Below are 12,483 nucleotides of genomic sequence, written 5' to 3' on the forward strand. Positions count from 1 at the left end.
TCCATAAAAAATAATCCTTATTTTGTACCATAACAGAAAAAGTGAAGTATATGAATATCAATAAAGCTATTGTTTCATTAGTTATATTGTCCTGAAAATAGAAATTAAATCCATCAATTACTGTTTTTAGCTACAAAAAGGTAAATATACTAATGGAGTTCAACTTACTCATTTGAATATTAACATTAGAAAAGTTAGCTAGTTGTAATGGAGTTGCAGGCCCTAAGCCGACCCAAAGGGGTTGGACTTGTGTGGCCAATCAAACTCTGTTAGGTTAGTCTTTGCTCGGTCTAGTCGACCCTAGCCATTCTTAGGCTATTCTCCATTTATGGTTCTATGGTTCTACCTTAGAACCATCAATGTGTTGTTTGACACTTGGTATAATTTTCACTCACGACAATAGCTACTTACATTTTTCTTATTCAAACACCACATGTGTGATTCAAACATCTGACCTCTTGATCTATTCGATTAGACTATTTTTTACATTTATGTTTGTAGATAAACATATTACTAAAAGAATAAGAAAATATTGAACCAATAGTTAAAATAAAAAGGCCCAAATGAATTTTTTGTACTTTTTTAAAAACAAATGAAAAGTGGCTATTTGCTTATATCATAGTGTAAAATTACCGCTATAACCTCAAATCTAACATTTTTTAATATATCATCAGAGTGTAAAATTACCATTTTAATCTTAAATTCACTTTTATTTGTTTTTCCACCCCAAATAAATGACAAAAACAGGGTAAAATGAAGAATGTTTGACAAAAACAAAGTCATTAGTAAACTTATTATGGTCCAACTATATCCTCCCACGTTGCACATTTCTCATTCCTTTATTTTGTACTAAATAAGTTTTAAAGATGTCAATGAGTGCTACCTCTTACGTCTTGTGTTCAATTGTTCACTGTTAGTTTGTTTTTTTTTCTTTGACGCCGTATGAGTAGAAATCACAAACTAGCTAGGTCCATGATTTCGATACTTATTTTTGTTTAATTTTTTTCTTACTCATTATTTTTGTCATTATTTATTAAAATAATGTTATTTAAAAAAAAATATCTAAAATTTGTAGTATGAATAAGGATCTGTTCGAATTGATTTTAAAAAATATTTTTGAAGAAACTCATTTATATAAAAATTATCTTGAAAATTTTATTCTAATTTTTTCTTGTGAAATAACTTATTTTTTTGAATTAAACAATTAAAACACACCATAAGTACGAGTAAAAACTCTCGTTAAGGAGGGTAATTACGAGGCGAGGACCGCGTCAAAGGTTGGCCGTTTGCAGAAAGAAGGTTAGGAGCGAGAAATGGTTTAGGCGGGAAGAAAAACACACAAAATTCGATTCGAAAATAATACAACACTCTTATTTTACAAAACAAGAGAGGACAACGGCGAAATACGAAAGCGGTACACAGTCACTTCTAAGTTCCGACGGCCCAAGATGGCATCAACCGTGAAGGACGACGTCGATCGATTGTTTGAATGTTTCAAGTGCGGCGTTTCTCCTCCTCGTAAGTATTATTTCTCTTATTCTGCTTCGAATCTCTTCAATTCTGGCAGCCTAGCGTATTCCGTGAAGCAAGGTACTGCAAATCTCATATATAGATACAATCAAATTTCAACGGCGATGAAATGATAATCATTGCACTAAAACTACTAGACTTCGTAATCTGGAATTACGATAGAAGAACAATGTATGTTTTAGGTCAAATTTCTGTAATGTCACGGTGATCAGTATGAATGTTCTTTGTTTCTGTATGTTCTGCTTCTGGTTATGTGCGGTTATCCATCATCTTTCTATTCAGAATCTGCTGTGAGACGAAAAAAGAAAAGAAAAAGTAAGGTGAAGCCCGAGTGTTCAGTAAACTTTGAGACTCCAGTTTCTGGACCGGTTGAAAAAGCGGAGGAAAATGCATCGAGTATTCAAGATACTGTGGAGAAAGTAAGTCATTGTTGTCTGAAGGCGAAGTTTGTCTGATTGTTTTTCTTTATAATGCTTATCCAAGTATTTCAATTATCTAATGAAGTTCAGTATTCATTGAGCGAATGGTGAGGCTGAAACAAGTGGATATATACATATACATATTTTCTTGGCGTTGCTTAACAAAACTATGTTTAACGCTTTTCAGATTGGTTTGACAAGTAAAGATAAAGGTTCTCGTTCTAAGTTCTCTCCAATCGTATTTTATGGTTCGCCTAGAGGCGTCCCTCCAAAGAGGCCATCTAGTTTATGGAGATTATTGCGTGAAATCCGTGTCGATCTTTCTGAGCAAAGCAGATTCAAGTTAAGGTATGTTTGGGATTCTTCCAACCTCTCCCATTTCCTGTTTATTTCACCATTATTCCACTTCTCTACGAAACTATTTGACATTTCTGGTACTTTCTCTGAATAGCAAGCAAGTGTGGGCTACATTTCCCAGACAAGAAGAAGCAATTAAGTTTTCGAGAGAGCACACTGATGTTCATATTTTTAGTTATCAAGATCACTTTAATGGACAAAGGAGATTTCTAGTCTCATCTTACAGTGAGTTCTGGCATAGGTACCATCAAATTTTCTTCATACTTCGAGGAGAAAGTTTACTTCACATAGAATTGTCAACTTACCAAATCCTTATGATCTTGTTTCACTACGTTTTCTTAATTGATTTCAGGTATAAAAGTATGGATGCAAAATGTCGACACCATTATGAAGTGATTCAAGAGGTGAGGTGAACAAGTTGAGTAAATGTAATCATGTGGTTTTTCGATCTATGAGAATCATGTGCCCTTCTCTTCTGCTGCACTTCTCACTTTTCTATTCCATGTGTTCAGGGTGCTCCGTGCCACCTTTATTTTGATTTGGAGTACAGTAAAAGAATCAATACGGGAAAAAATGGAGACGAAATGGTTGATTCTTTGATATCAGTTGTTCTGCAAGCCTTAAATGAAAAGTATTCAATTCAGGGAAGCTTTGACTGGGTACTAGAGCTTGATTCCTCAAACGAAGGTATATTTACCATCAGTTTGATCTAGGCTTAAATGCAACTTTCTTTAAGAGATTGAGAATGATGAGGGCTTTCACCTATAGTCTAGCTCTGGCATCTTGCATTTTTTCTTTCTTTTATAGATTCCTAGATACCTACGTTGCAAGTGATTTTGTTGATAATTCTTCCTATTTCATTTTTATGTCTAGAGAAGTTCTCTCGCCACTTGATAATCCGCGTACCAAAAGTTGCTTTTAAGGATAATTCACATGCTGGAGCATTTGTTGGTGAGGTACTCCACTGAACAAACATAGGATTATAAAATTTCTAGCTTCATTGATTAACAGTTGAACTCTTACTTTGTTCCATCGAACGGAAATCGTATTTGTTCATGATTATTGTCATCAGTTTCTACCCCTCCCTTGGCTGGTACGTAGTGCTTGTGTTAAAGATGCATTTGTTTTTTAACTTCTGATTGCAAAATGCTCATATGTTTACATCACAATTTCTAATTGCTTCTTACTTCTTAGATTTTAGGCTAATTAGCTAAGTAGGACATTCATCTGAGTGAATGTCCAAAAATTTTAGTTCTGAATCTTCATTATTTAAGAAAATTTTGATTGAATACCTATAACTATACTGTCTATTAATACAAAACTACGTACTATTTTGATTGGTGGGTATATTATCAGATATGTTCACGGATTTGTAGTGCAAAAGTGGAAGGAAGATACGAAGAACTGTTTATAAAAAAAGATTCAAGCTCCACTGAACGTCCGAGCCATCTGTTTGTGGACAATGCAGTTTATTCTAGAAATCGTTGCTTTCGTTTAGCTTTGTCATCGAAGGCAGGGAAAACTTCTGTGCTTCTACCTACGGGGAGACATGCATGTACAAAAATGGTATGCTTCTTTTTACTAGAACATCAAATTTTAAGTTCTTCATATTTATATTATTTTCTGGGTGATATTAAATTGTATAACGAAGGATGAGTGCATAGGCAATCAATCCCAAATGTTACTTTGACAGGAAGTTGTCCTTTTCAGATACCCATCCTTTCCCTTTTGGATTTTTTATGATATCCCGGTTACCAATTTTTGGTTTCAACATGGAATTGAGGAAAAAAGAACGATATTGTGAAGTTTTTGGTGTACTAATTTGGTATGAAACCTCAAGGAATTGTGAATAAGAATTCTCATCTGAGTTAGGGGAACCCCTATACCCCAAAATCAGTTTAGATTTTAGAATCAATTCTGTGTTGGAGCTTCCCACAAACAGCTTTTCGGCCACTCCTTCAGTCCACATCCCATTCTTTTCTCCTATTCTTTAGGCACTTCAGTTGGGACGTGGCCCTTCTTCCCTAATAATCTCCCCCAGGTTAAACCACGGTACAAAACTCCCTAAGTCCGTTGGATTGATGCCTTATGTCAACTTTCTTCATTGTTTTAGATGGTGACCTATGTCCGCCAACTTAGTCAATACCGCCCAGGTCACTACTTACGCGCGTGTGCACCTCCCTTAGCGTGCCATCCGTGCGTGCGACCACCCTGTGTGGCATGCGCCCTTTTTGCGCATCATCCTTGGTTCATGTTCCGTGTGGGCCCTCGTAATAGGCTCGTGCCTGTCCAGCCGGCTACTCTATGTCTGCAGCATGAATGAAGGTTAGCACAGCCCTGTTGGTGCCGCTTGCCCATTTCGCGCCTTGTGTCCTGTCTGACCTCCCCCAAGATCGAGGCACTTGTTGCCTATCTCGCCTAGCTATCCGCCATTAGGTGGGGTTGTGGCATGTCTTGACTTGGTCTACTCCAAGTCCATTGACTCAATCTCCAAGCAGTCAAACTCCATCAATGTCAGTTTTCCGTCTTTGTGGCGCCTTGCCACCAATTGACCTCTCATGGTGCTCATTGTTAGTTTTCGGGATCTGCCATAGAGCAGTTGGCTGGACAGGTGCAAGTGCAAAGAACACGTACCACAGATGGAGCACATGCCACATTATGCGGGCTCCCAGAGTGCGCGCACAAATGGCACACAGAGGGAGGCGCGCACGTGCACAAGCAGTATCATGGGCGGTACTGATTGGGCTGGCAGATGACAGTTATGCCACAAGCTCAAAGGACATTGGAGGCTCGATGCTACACCACTCAAGAGCTCAATGGACTAGGTCCCACAAGGACACGTGTCACAGTTTGAAATAGCCAAGAGAGGTGACACGTGGCATCAATTCAACAGACCTATGGGGTTTTGAATGGTGGTTTAATGTGGGGGAGATAGTTAGTGGAAAAAGGCTACATCCGATTCAAAGTGCCTAAAGAATGGGAGAAAAGATTGGGTAGTGGGTAGAGTGGCCGAGAGCTCTTTGTGGGAAGCTCCAACTACCCACTATGCCTTTCCTTCCTATTTCTTAGCCTACAATCTCATTGTATAAAGTGGACCTTTGTGATTGTTAAAGAAAACATATTCGTTCATGAACTAGAGTTGTATTGAGTGAACTCTCCTTGTATTATCTCTATTGAGAAAAGTATAGTGCTCCTTTTATTGTGCTTTTCATAACATTCTAATAAGGGAATTTATTTCCACAACTTACTTTCTTCCTCCTTTGAACGTGTGAGCTAACCAAGTCCCATTTTAGGGATCACTTTTGGCGTGAGTCCCCAACTTGTGGGGTTGTTTAGGGCCGAACTAAGAGAGGCTGGTCAAGGCGTCCTTGCGCCACATGGACACTAAGTGATAAGTGCACTTCAACGATGCACAAGCTTTCACACCACAGCACACCCTTCGCACACCAATGCTGTGTGCACACCACTTCGTTGCATTGCTTGTGACAAGTAGTATCAAAGCCCACTTTTTCTTTCCACTCAATTGAGTACCCATTTTCCCTCCAAAAACGCAGTGGTTGACAAATTTGAGTGAACCATGTCGAAGATTGCTTGAACTGAAAAAGACACGTAATTTTGATGAAGTGACGGTCCACAAGCATTGAAGCAAAAACATACCTGATTATGGACTTGAATGGTCTACAATATCGGGAATCCCCGCTACACTATGAACCACGCCCCTGAACAAAGCTATGGAGAAGCAACATGGGGCACAAATGGACCCTGAATGTCCACTCTTCTAGGCTCGGCAGGTGGCTGAGTGGAGCTATGCAACAAGCTCCAGAACGTTCCACAAGAAGGCTGATGAAACCTAATTGCATGCCATCCTAGTAAAATTTTTAAGTGAATCTAACATGAACACACAGAAGTCAAACACTATGTTGTAACAAGATAGTTGACAAACCAAATAACTTAGGAACAAACAATAAAAGCAAAGTTAGAGTTGCATAAAGATTGGGAATCTTAGAATTCTAAAATTACAAAGTGAAATCTCGTTGACTTTTTCTCAGTCATTTTTACTTGAATTTAAGACAATCTAAATGCACTTTTGTTGTTAGTTTGACTCATTGAAGCAAAAACGGGTGCTATTTTCTTTTTAAGACCTCGTTCCTTCAAAAATTTCTTTAACCAGGACAAAGAAAACAATCATCTATATAAAAGGTGCCCATCCCAACCGTTTGTTGTTCAGTTTTGTAGAGCGGAAAGGGGAGGCAGGGAAGCACCGAGATATTAAAGTTCGAAACCAGTGAGGGGGATATAAGGGGTTGGTTTTTTGTTATAGCACTTTTTTGTTATAGCACTTAGAGAAATTGAATTAGGTTCTTTTGACTCATTGAGTTTGGCTGCAATTGCCATTTTCATTTGTTCGGAGGTCATGCATGGGTTGCTAGGTAATTTTACTTGTATTTGGAAATTACTTTTGCGAGACAAATTCAGATAAAAAAATATGATTCTGGTTTCCTTTAGCAAAGAGGAAGTTCAAGGCTCCTCGTTGTCATCATTATTTAGAAATTTTTGCACAAAAAATTCCAATATTGAAGAAATTGTTTCGTTACTTGACTTCTTAAGGCAGTATTTGTAGAAGATACATTATTCTGAGAAGGATCCTATTTATTAATATAATTAGATTATTCTTAGGAGAGATTATTCAGGAGATATTATTCTGGAGATATTATTTGATATTATTTCCTTAAGTGTATTTCTCTATGGTTATATATAGGCTTGTATCTCTATTAAGTAATTAATGAAATATAGATTGATTCCATAAAATCAACACTATTGTCCACTTTGTACATATTCCCTAGTGTGAGGAAGACATGTTCATGGCATCCTTGATCTGCAACGTTGATGCTGACTGTGAAAAGCTTCTGGTTTGCAAAATGGATTTAGACTGCATAAAGACATTGCAATTTGAGATGGAGGTAAGTTCAAGCTGAGTATCAGTTTAAACTGTAAAGCTGCTCTGAACAGTTCATACCATGTGTAATATAACTTCAATTTTAATTTTCCTATAAACCCAAATGTTTAGTACCTTTATGTTTGATCTTAATTATTCATGACCTGTTTACCTTTGAGTTTCTCTTGCTACAGGAGAAATGTAATTTTGGACACAATTTCAGTTTCACCAAAGAAGCGGTGTTGACTGGTTCCATGAGAGATTTTTCAGCAACCTCTTGCATGGGAAAATCTCCATTTCCAGATGTGGATAAGTTTGTTCAATCAGTTGCCTCCACTGGAAATGTAGCAGGTAAATTGCCTGTATTTACCATGAGACAGGCAAGTTTTGTACTTCGTGTTTAAAAAATCAAATGTAATAGATAAATTGTAATTCTTTGTACTATAGCATCTTAACTTTTACTTTAAGGGAGATGATGGTTCTTTTTCTTGCATTTAGAATATTTGCTTTCGTCAATTCTAGATTTCACGTCTGTTGAGATTTATGGCTCTCTCTTCTTTAGTTTACTTTAGTTGCTAGTCATTAACTTAGCTGCTGCCTTCTCAGGAAAAATACGCTGCTGGTACTGGTTCTCAGAATTTGGACTAATAGTCTACAGCATGTCCAGTAATAGATACTGTGAACGAATTGGTCGAGAACACAAAAGCAATCATGGTACCTATGAATTGAGAGCTTCTTTATCTCCTAAATTTGTGTTTCTAAAAATAAACTGAAGTACCTGTGTACGTTATATTTGAGTACGTGTAGCTTCTCTAGTTTTCTCAGTTATCATATAATTACCATAATGTGATACACTTTCTCTTTAAATCAACTGAGAATTTTCTCATTTCGTTTTTTAAGCTAAGCAATGACTTGTTTCCATCATTCAGTGATGTATGTTGTCGATCTTAGGAGGGCTGCCTATTATCAGAAGTGTCACGATCCAGATTGTAGAGGTGCTTGAGTAATCCCCAATTCTCTCTCTCTCTCTCTGTGAAAAATATTGATTTGTAGTCATTGTTTAATTGAACTTACCATTCTACAGGTTATCGATCTCCTCTGCGTCCAATCCCAATTGATGCCATTCCTAGTCCATGGATTTCCACAGATTCAGGACAGATATCAAATGACATGGTGTCAACCCATGATTGCATTGACTATCATCAATCTCCAAGCAACGATGAAAATTGTCTTCTGCTTTTCAGTGATAAGAACATTACAGATAGCAGCGTCAAGGATTCCTGGTGGCTTGAAGTGATGAGAGTGGCAGACGATGTTGAAAACAAACGGAACATGGTTGATCCCCAAAGACAATTTTTTACTTCACCTACTTGTGCACTTTTCTTTGCATTGGTTCTACATGATCTATCCCTTTGCCATGCGGACGAATATTTACAAATAAGAGCTTATCATTTGAAAGATAATTCATCTTTATTATTGCTCATCTTGATCTAAATCAAATATTTGCTGCCATTTATGGTAGATCATAGTTAATTACTTGATCTTACTGTTTGAAGGTCTATTCTTTCGTAGACTAGAAGAAACCTCAGGATCAAAAAGCTCTTATAGTATTAACTAGCATGCATCATCCATTTTATTGACTCGATGACCATTTTTTCCAGGTCCTTGGAAAACTAGACTTCGAAGACGATGACTGGTGGATGGCTGTGGAAAACTCAGTAAAAGATTTGTCTACTTGAAAAGTCAGGACAGGATGACAAATGCGTTTTCTTCGAAACCAATAACCATAAAGAAATTATTATCCTTTGGAAGCACTGGTATTGAACTTTCCCAGACACACGAGGTAGATCATGTGAAGAGGCAACCAATTGCTCATCCAATACCGAACCTTGTCGGATATTTGGCCACACTTTTAGGCGTGGTTCCTTAGAATGTTAGCTCTGTGCAAATTCTACTAAGAAAATTGCATTCTGTTCATCCAATAACAAACCTTGTTGGATATGCAGCAATTATAGGCATGGTTCCTTAGAATGTTAGCTCTGGAAGGGCTATACGTAAATAACTGTGGAGTTTAGGATGTGATTTTACTCATGAAACGTATTGTATGATGAGAGTTAAATGTAGAGTTGAAGTTTTTATGCTCTAGAAGCAAAGCATAAACCAGGACTGCAAGAGTTCTCTAGAATTCGCTTTTTCTTTCCTTTCATGTATAAAGTTAACCTTTTGAACCGTTTATACTTTAATAGTAAAAGATCCAGGGTTTATTTATTTAGCATTCAATTTTATTTTTGCGAATACGTTGAGAGATAAAAAAAAGCGAAGAAAAATTAGTAAGCAGTGATTGACTTATTGAAGTGCCTCTTTCTTACCACAGGGTCCCCCCAAGGCCAGTCTTCCTGTTTGTGTACCATCTTTGTGCAAGCGTTTCCAACTCGTCAGCAGGATGCGAGGTAAACAAAAGTTCCTTTGATAACAACATTTTAGTTTTTATTTTTTGAATTTGTGCTTGTTTCTATTATAGTTTTCACAGACATTTTGATTTTCAAATCAAATTGCAAAATCTACTTTAATGTTCTAAATTTAGCCTGGTTTTTAAAACATGAATAAATGAGTAACAAAACATAGAAATTTATAAAAATGTTATCTAAACCTTAGTTTTCAAACCAAAATTAACAAATAGACTTTGAGTAAAGTTGTAAAATCTATTAATATTAATTTAGTTTGAATTATAATAATATGTGTTTGTGATGTAAATTATTTTAATTTGAGAAGAAAATAGTAAACATTGTAGAAAATAAAAAAGAAAATTATGTATTAAATAGTAAAAATTTAGTTTGGAGGTTTTGAAATAGTGTTTATCTAAAAGGGTTTACGGCTAAGTGATTATTATAGTCTTGAATAGTCATAGCTCCAAACACTCTAAAAGAGACTCTAGTACCCAATATGAAATTAATATTTTTAAGGGCCAGAGCATGAAATTAATATTGTTTAAGGGTAGGAGTCACAAACCCTCAAACCAAACTCCTGTATATTGAAGTACTGTTAAATAATGTGAATCAATAAAATTGAGCTCATCCAATTTCCCTTTTTTCCAGGAAAAGAAACGGAAACGAATATTAATTATTTGCTACCCCGAAGACTCATTGGATTAAATTTCTCCACCTCCTACTCCGAAGACTCCTTTTATTCCCCCCTCCCAATTTTTTCCACCTACAGCTGATTCTCGTCTTCTCCAATTCATCAAAAAACCAGAACTGATCATCAAATCTATGGCTTCCGCATCCAACAACCCAAAAGACGACACCGAAACAAATCTCACAAAGAAGATTACAGTCAGAACTCCAATGGTTATCACCAAAGAAGCTTTGGACTCCATTCTTCAACACCAAAATCTAATCGAACACTTCCAATCATCTCTGCCGATCGTCTTCCCCACAATTTCCAGCCCAATGCGTCAAAGCCATGCCGTTCAACCCCATTCCTCTCTCCTCCTCATGCCCTCTTGGTCTTCTTCTCCTTCTCTTCCCTATATAGGCGTCAAGCTTGTAACCCATTTCCCCCAAAATTCCGCCATTAACTTACCTGCAATTCATGCGAGTTACTCGCTCTTTAGCTCCACCACTGGCCAAACTCTGGGCTCCATGGACGGTACTGCTTTGACTCTTTACAGAACTTCTTGTATCTCTGGTTTAGCTGCGAAATATTTAGCCAGACCTGACAGTAGGGTCATGGTTATGGTGGGTGCGGGTGCCTTGGGACCCCATTTGATCAAAGCTCATTTGGCAGTAAGACCCAGCGTTAAGAAAGTGATTATTTGGAACAGAACTGAAGAAAGAGCTAAAAAACTAGCTGATGAGATGCGGGAAAACGCAGGGCTAGATGGTGTCTGCTTTGAGAGTAGTGCAAATCTGGATGATGCGATCTCGGTGGCGGATATTGTGAGCTGTGCAACAAACTCGGAGGTTCCTCTAGTCAAAGGTAATTTCAATTATATATACAGTTTCGATATGTGGTGGGAGGTTATATTTTGTTTAGTACTTGCGTCCAAGTATAACACCTTCATTGCATGTAGACTTGAATGTCATAAAATTTGGCATGATCATTAATACTGCATCACACGAGTATGAAAAACACGAGACAAAGATGATTTTAAAATCACTCTCAAAACATAAACTTAATTTGATCGACGGTGTCATCTTTAAAAGAGAAAATAAAGTGTATGAATTTGAGTTTGAACCAGGTTTGATATCATCCATATCACCATTAAATCGTGAGATCTGAATTGATACTGATGGTTAGAACATATAAATGACAGGTGATAAGTTGAAGGGTGGGGCGTACTTAAATTTGGTGGGGTCGTTCCAGCACTCAATGAGGGAGTGTGACGATATGGCGATGAAGAGAGGGAGAGTTTTCGTGGATTGTGAAGAAGCTTTGGAGGAGGCAGGGGAGTTGGTGGGAGCTTTGGAGAGAGGGGTTATTGAGAAGAGTGATATTATGGGATTGGTGGATTTGATAAAAAAAGGGGAGATTGTTGGAAGGAGAAATGAGGATGAAATTTTTGTATTCAAATCTGTTGGATCTGCAGTGTTCGACCTCGTTGCAGCTCAGTTAGCGTACGAAACAACCACATGAACTTTTCAAGCTTCTTTTAATAAACACACCCACCCACAGGCCACAGGTGCTTCCTCTTTCCTCTCATTTTCTCCATCACATTTCCTTTCTTCCTGTTCCCTCTTAAAATATAAAAGTGTACGTCTATTTGATCCGGAAAGAAAAAAATTGGAGAAAAAGTTGAAATGAGGAGGGTTAGAGAAATAAAGGGAAGTCAATAGGAATGAGAAGTTGAGGGGGAAATACGCATATAATAATATATAGTGGGAAAAGGGATTTTACGATATTTGAAGAGACGTTAAATTAGAACTTAAAAAGAGTTTGATTCTAGGGGAGATTATTCAACAAGAATATAAGTTAACGGTTGAGTGATTTTTCTTTGTTTCTTTCTCTTTTTTAAGGGTTAGGATGTGCAAACCATGGTATGTATGGTATTCAATTTCTGTCCTATTGTACGTATGGTATTCAATTTCTGTCCTATTGTACGTGTTTCTATTGATTTGATATTAACATAAGGGATGAATTGATATTTAAAAAATAATGTTACTAATTTAAATATAATATAAATAATAGACATGTTAATTTAATTAAAAAGTAAAAACAAAAATAATGTTACTAATTTAAATA

At 36.9% G+C, this 12,483-nt stretch overlaps 2 protein-coding genes across 2 annotated transcripts; both read left to right on the plus strand.

The window, feature by feature from the left end:
* The first annotated feature begins 1,291 nt into the window (after window positions 1-1,291).
* LOC101209857 (DNA-directed primase/polymerase protein) lies at window positions 1,292-9,514 on the plus strand. Its single transcript, XM_011652887.2, has 14 exons — window positions 1,292-1,518; window positions 1,813-1,949; window positions 2,137-2,297; window positions 2,401-2,547; window positions 2,659-2,710; window positions 2,819-2,993; window positions 3,180-3,262; window positions 3,663-3,872; window positions 7,151-7,267; window positions 7,437-7,593; window positions 7,849-7,956; window positions 8,172-8,237; window positions 8,327-8,577; window positions 8,904-9,514. The coding sequence occupies exons 1-14, from the start codon at window positions 1,449-1,451 to the stop codon at window positions 8,979-8,981; spliced, it is 1,812 nt and encodes a 603-aa protein (XP_011651189.1). The 5' UTR covers window positions 1,292-1,448; the 3' UTR covers window positions 8,982-9,514.
* An 879-nt stretch (window positions 9,515-10,393) lies between these two features.
* LOC101210428 (protein SAR DEFICIENT 4) lies at window positions 10,394-12,347 on the plus strand. The gene is made up of 2 exons (XM_004140703.3): window positions 10,394-11,220; window positions 11,558-12,347. The coding sequence occupies exons 1-2, from the start codon at window positions 10,512-10,514 to the stop codon at window positions 11,875-11,877; spliced, it is 1,029 nt and encodes a 342-aa protein (XP_004140751.1). The 5' UTR covers window positions 10,394-10,511; the 3' UTR covers window positions 11,878-12,347.
* The last annotated feature ends 136 nt before the right edge of the window (window positions 12,348-12,483 follow it).

The sequence above is a fragment of the Cucumis sativus genome, chromosome 3 (genome assembly GCF_000004075.3).
Source record: "Cucumis sativus cultivar 9930 chromosome 3, Cucumber_9930_V3, whole genome shotgun sequence".
Classification (NCBI taxonomy): Eukaryota; Viridiplantae; Streptophyta; class Magnoliopsida; order Cucurbitales; family Cucurbitaceae; genus Cucumis; species Cucumis sativus.

Excerpts from the sequence above, each read along its gene's own strand:
- LOC101210428 (XM_004140703.3), top strand. The coding sequence starts at position 10,512 with ATGGCTTCCGCATCCAACAACCCAAAAGACGACACCGAAACAAATCTC. Across the intron at positions 11,221-11,557 it reads GGAGGTTCCTCTAGTCAAAG|GTGATAAGTTGAAGGGTGGG; the intron begins GTAATTTCAATT and ends TATAAATGACAG.
- LOC101209857 (XM_011652887.2), top strand. The coding sequence starts at position 1,449 with ATGGCATCAACCGTGAAGGACGACGTCGATCGATTGTTTGAATGTTTC. Across the intron at positions 3,873-7,150 it reads GACATGCATGTACAAAAATG|TGTGAGGAAGACATGTTCAT; the intron begins GTATGCTTCTTT and ends CATATTCCCTAG. Across the intron at positions 7,594-7,848 it reads CTCCACTGGAAATGTAGCAG|GAAAAATACGCTGCTGGTAC; the intron begins GTAAATTGCCTG and ends CTGCCTTCTCAG.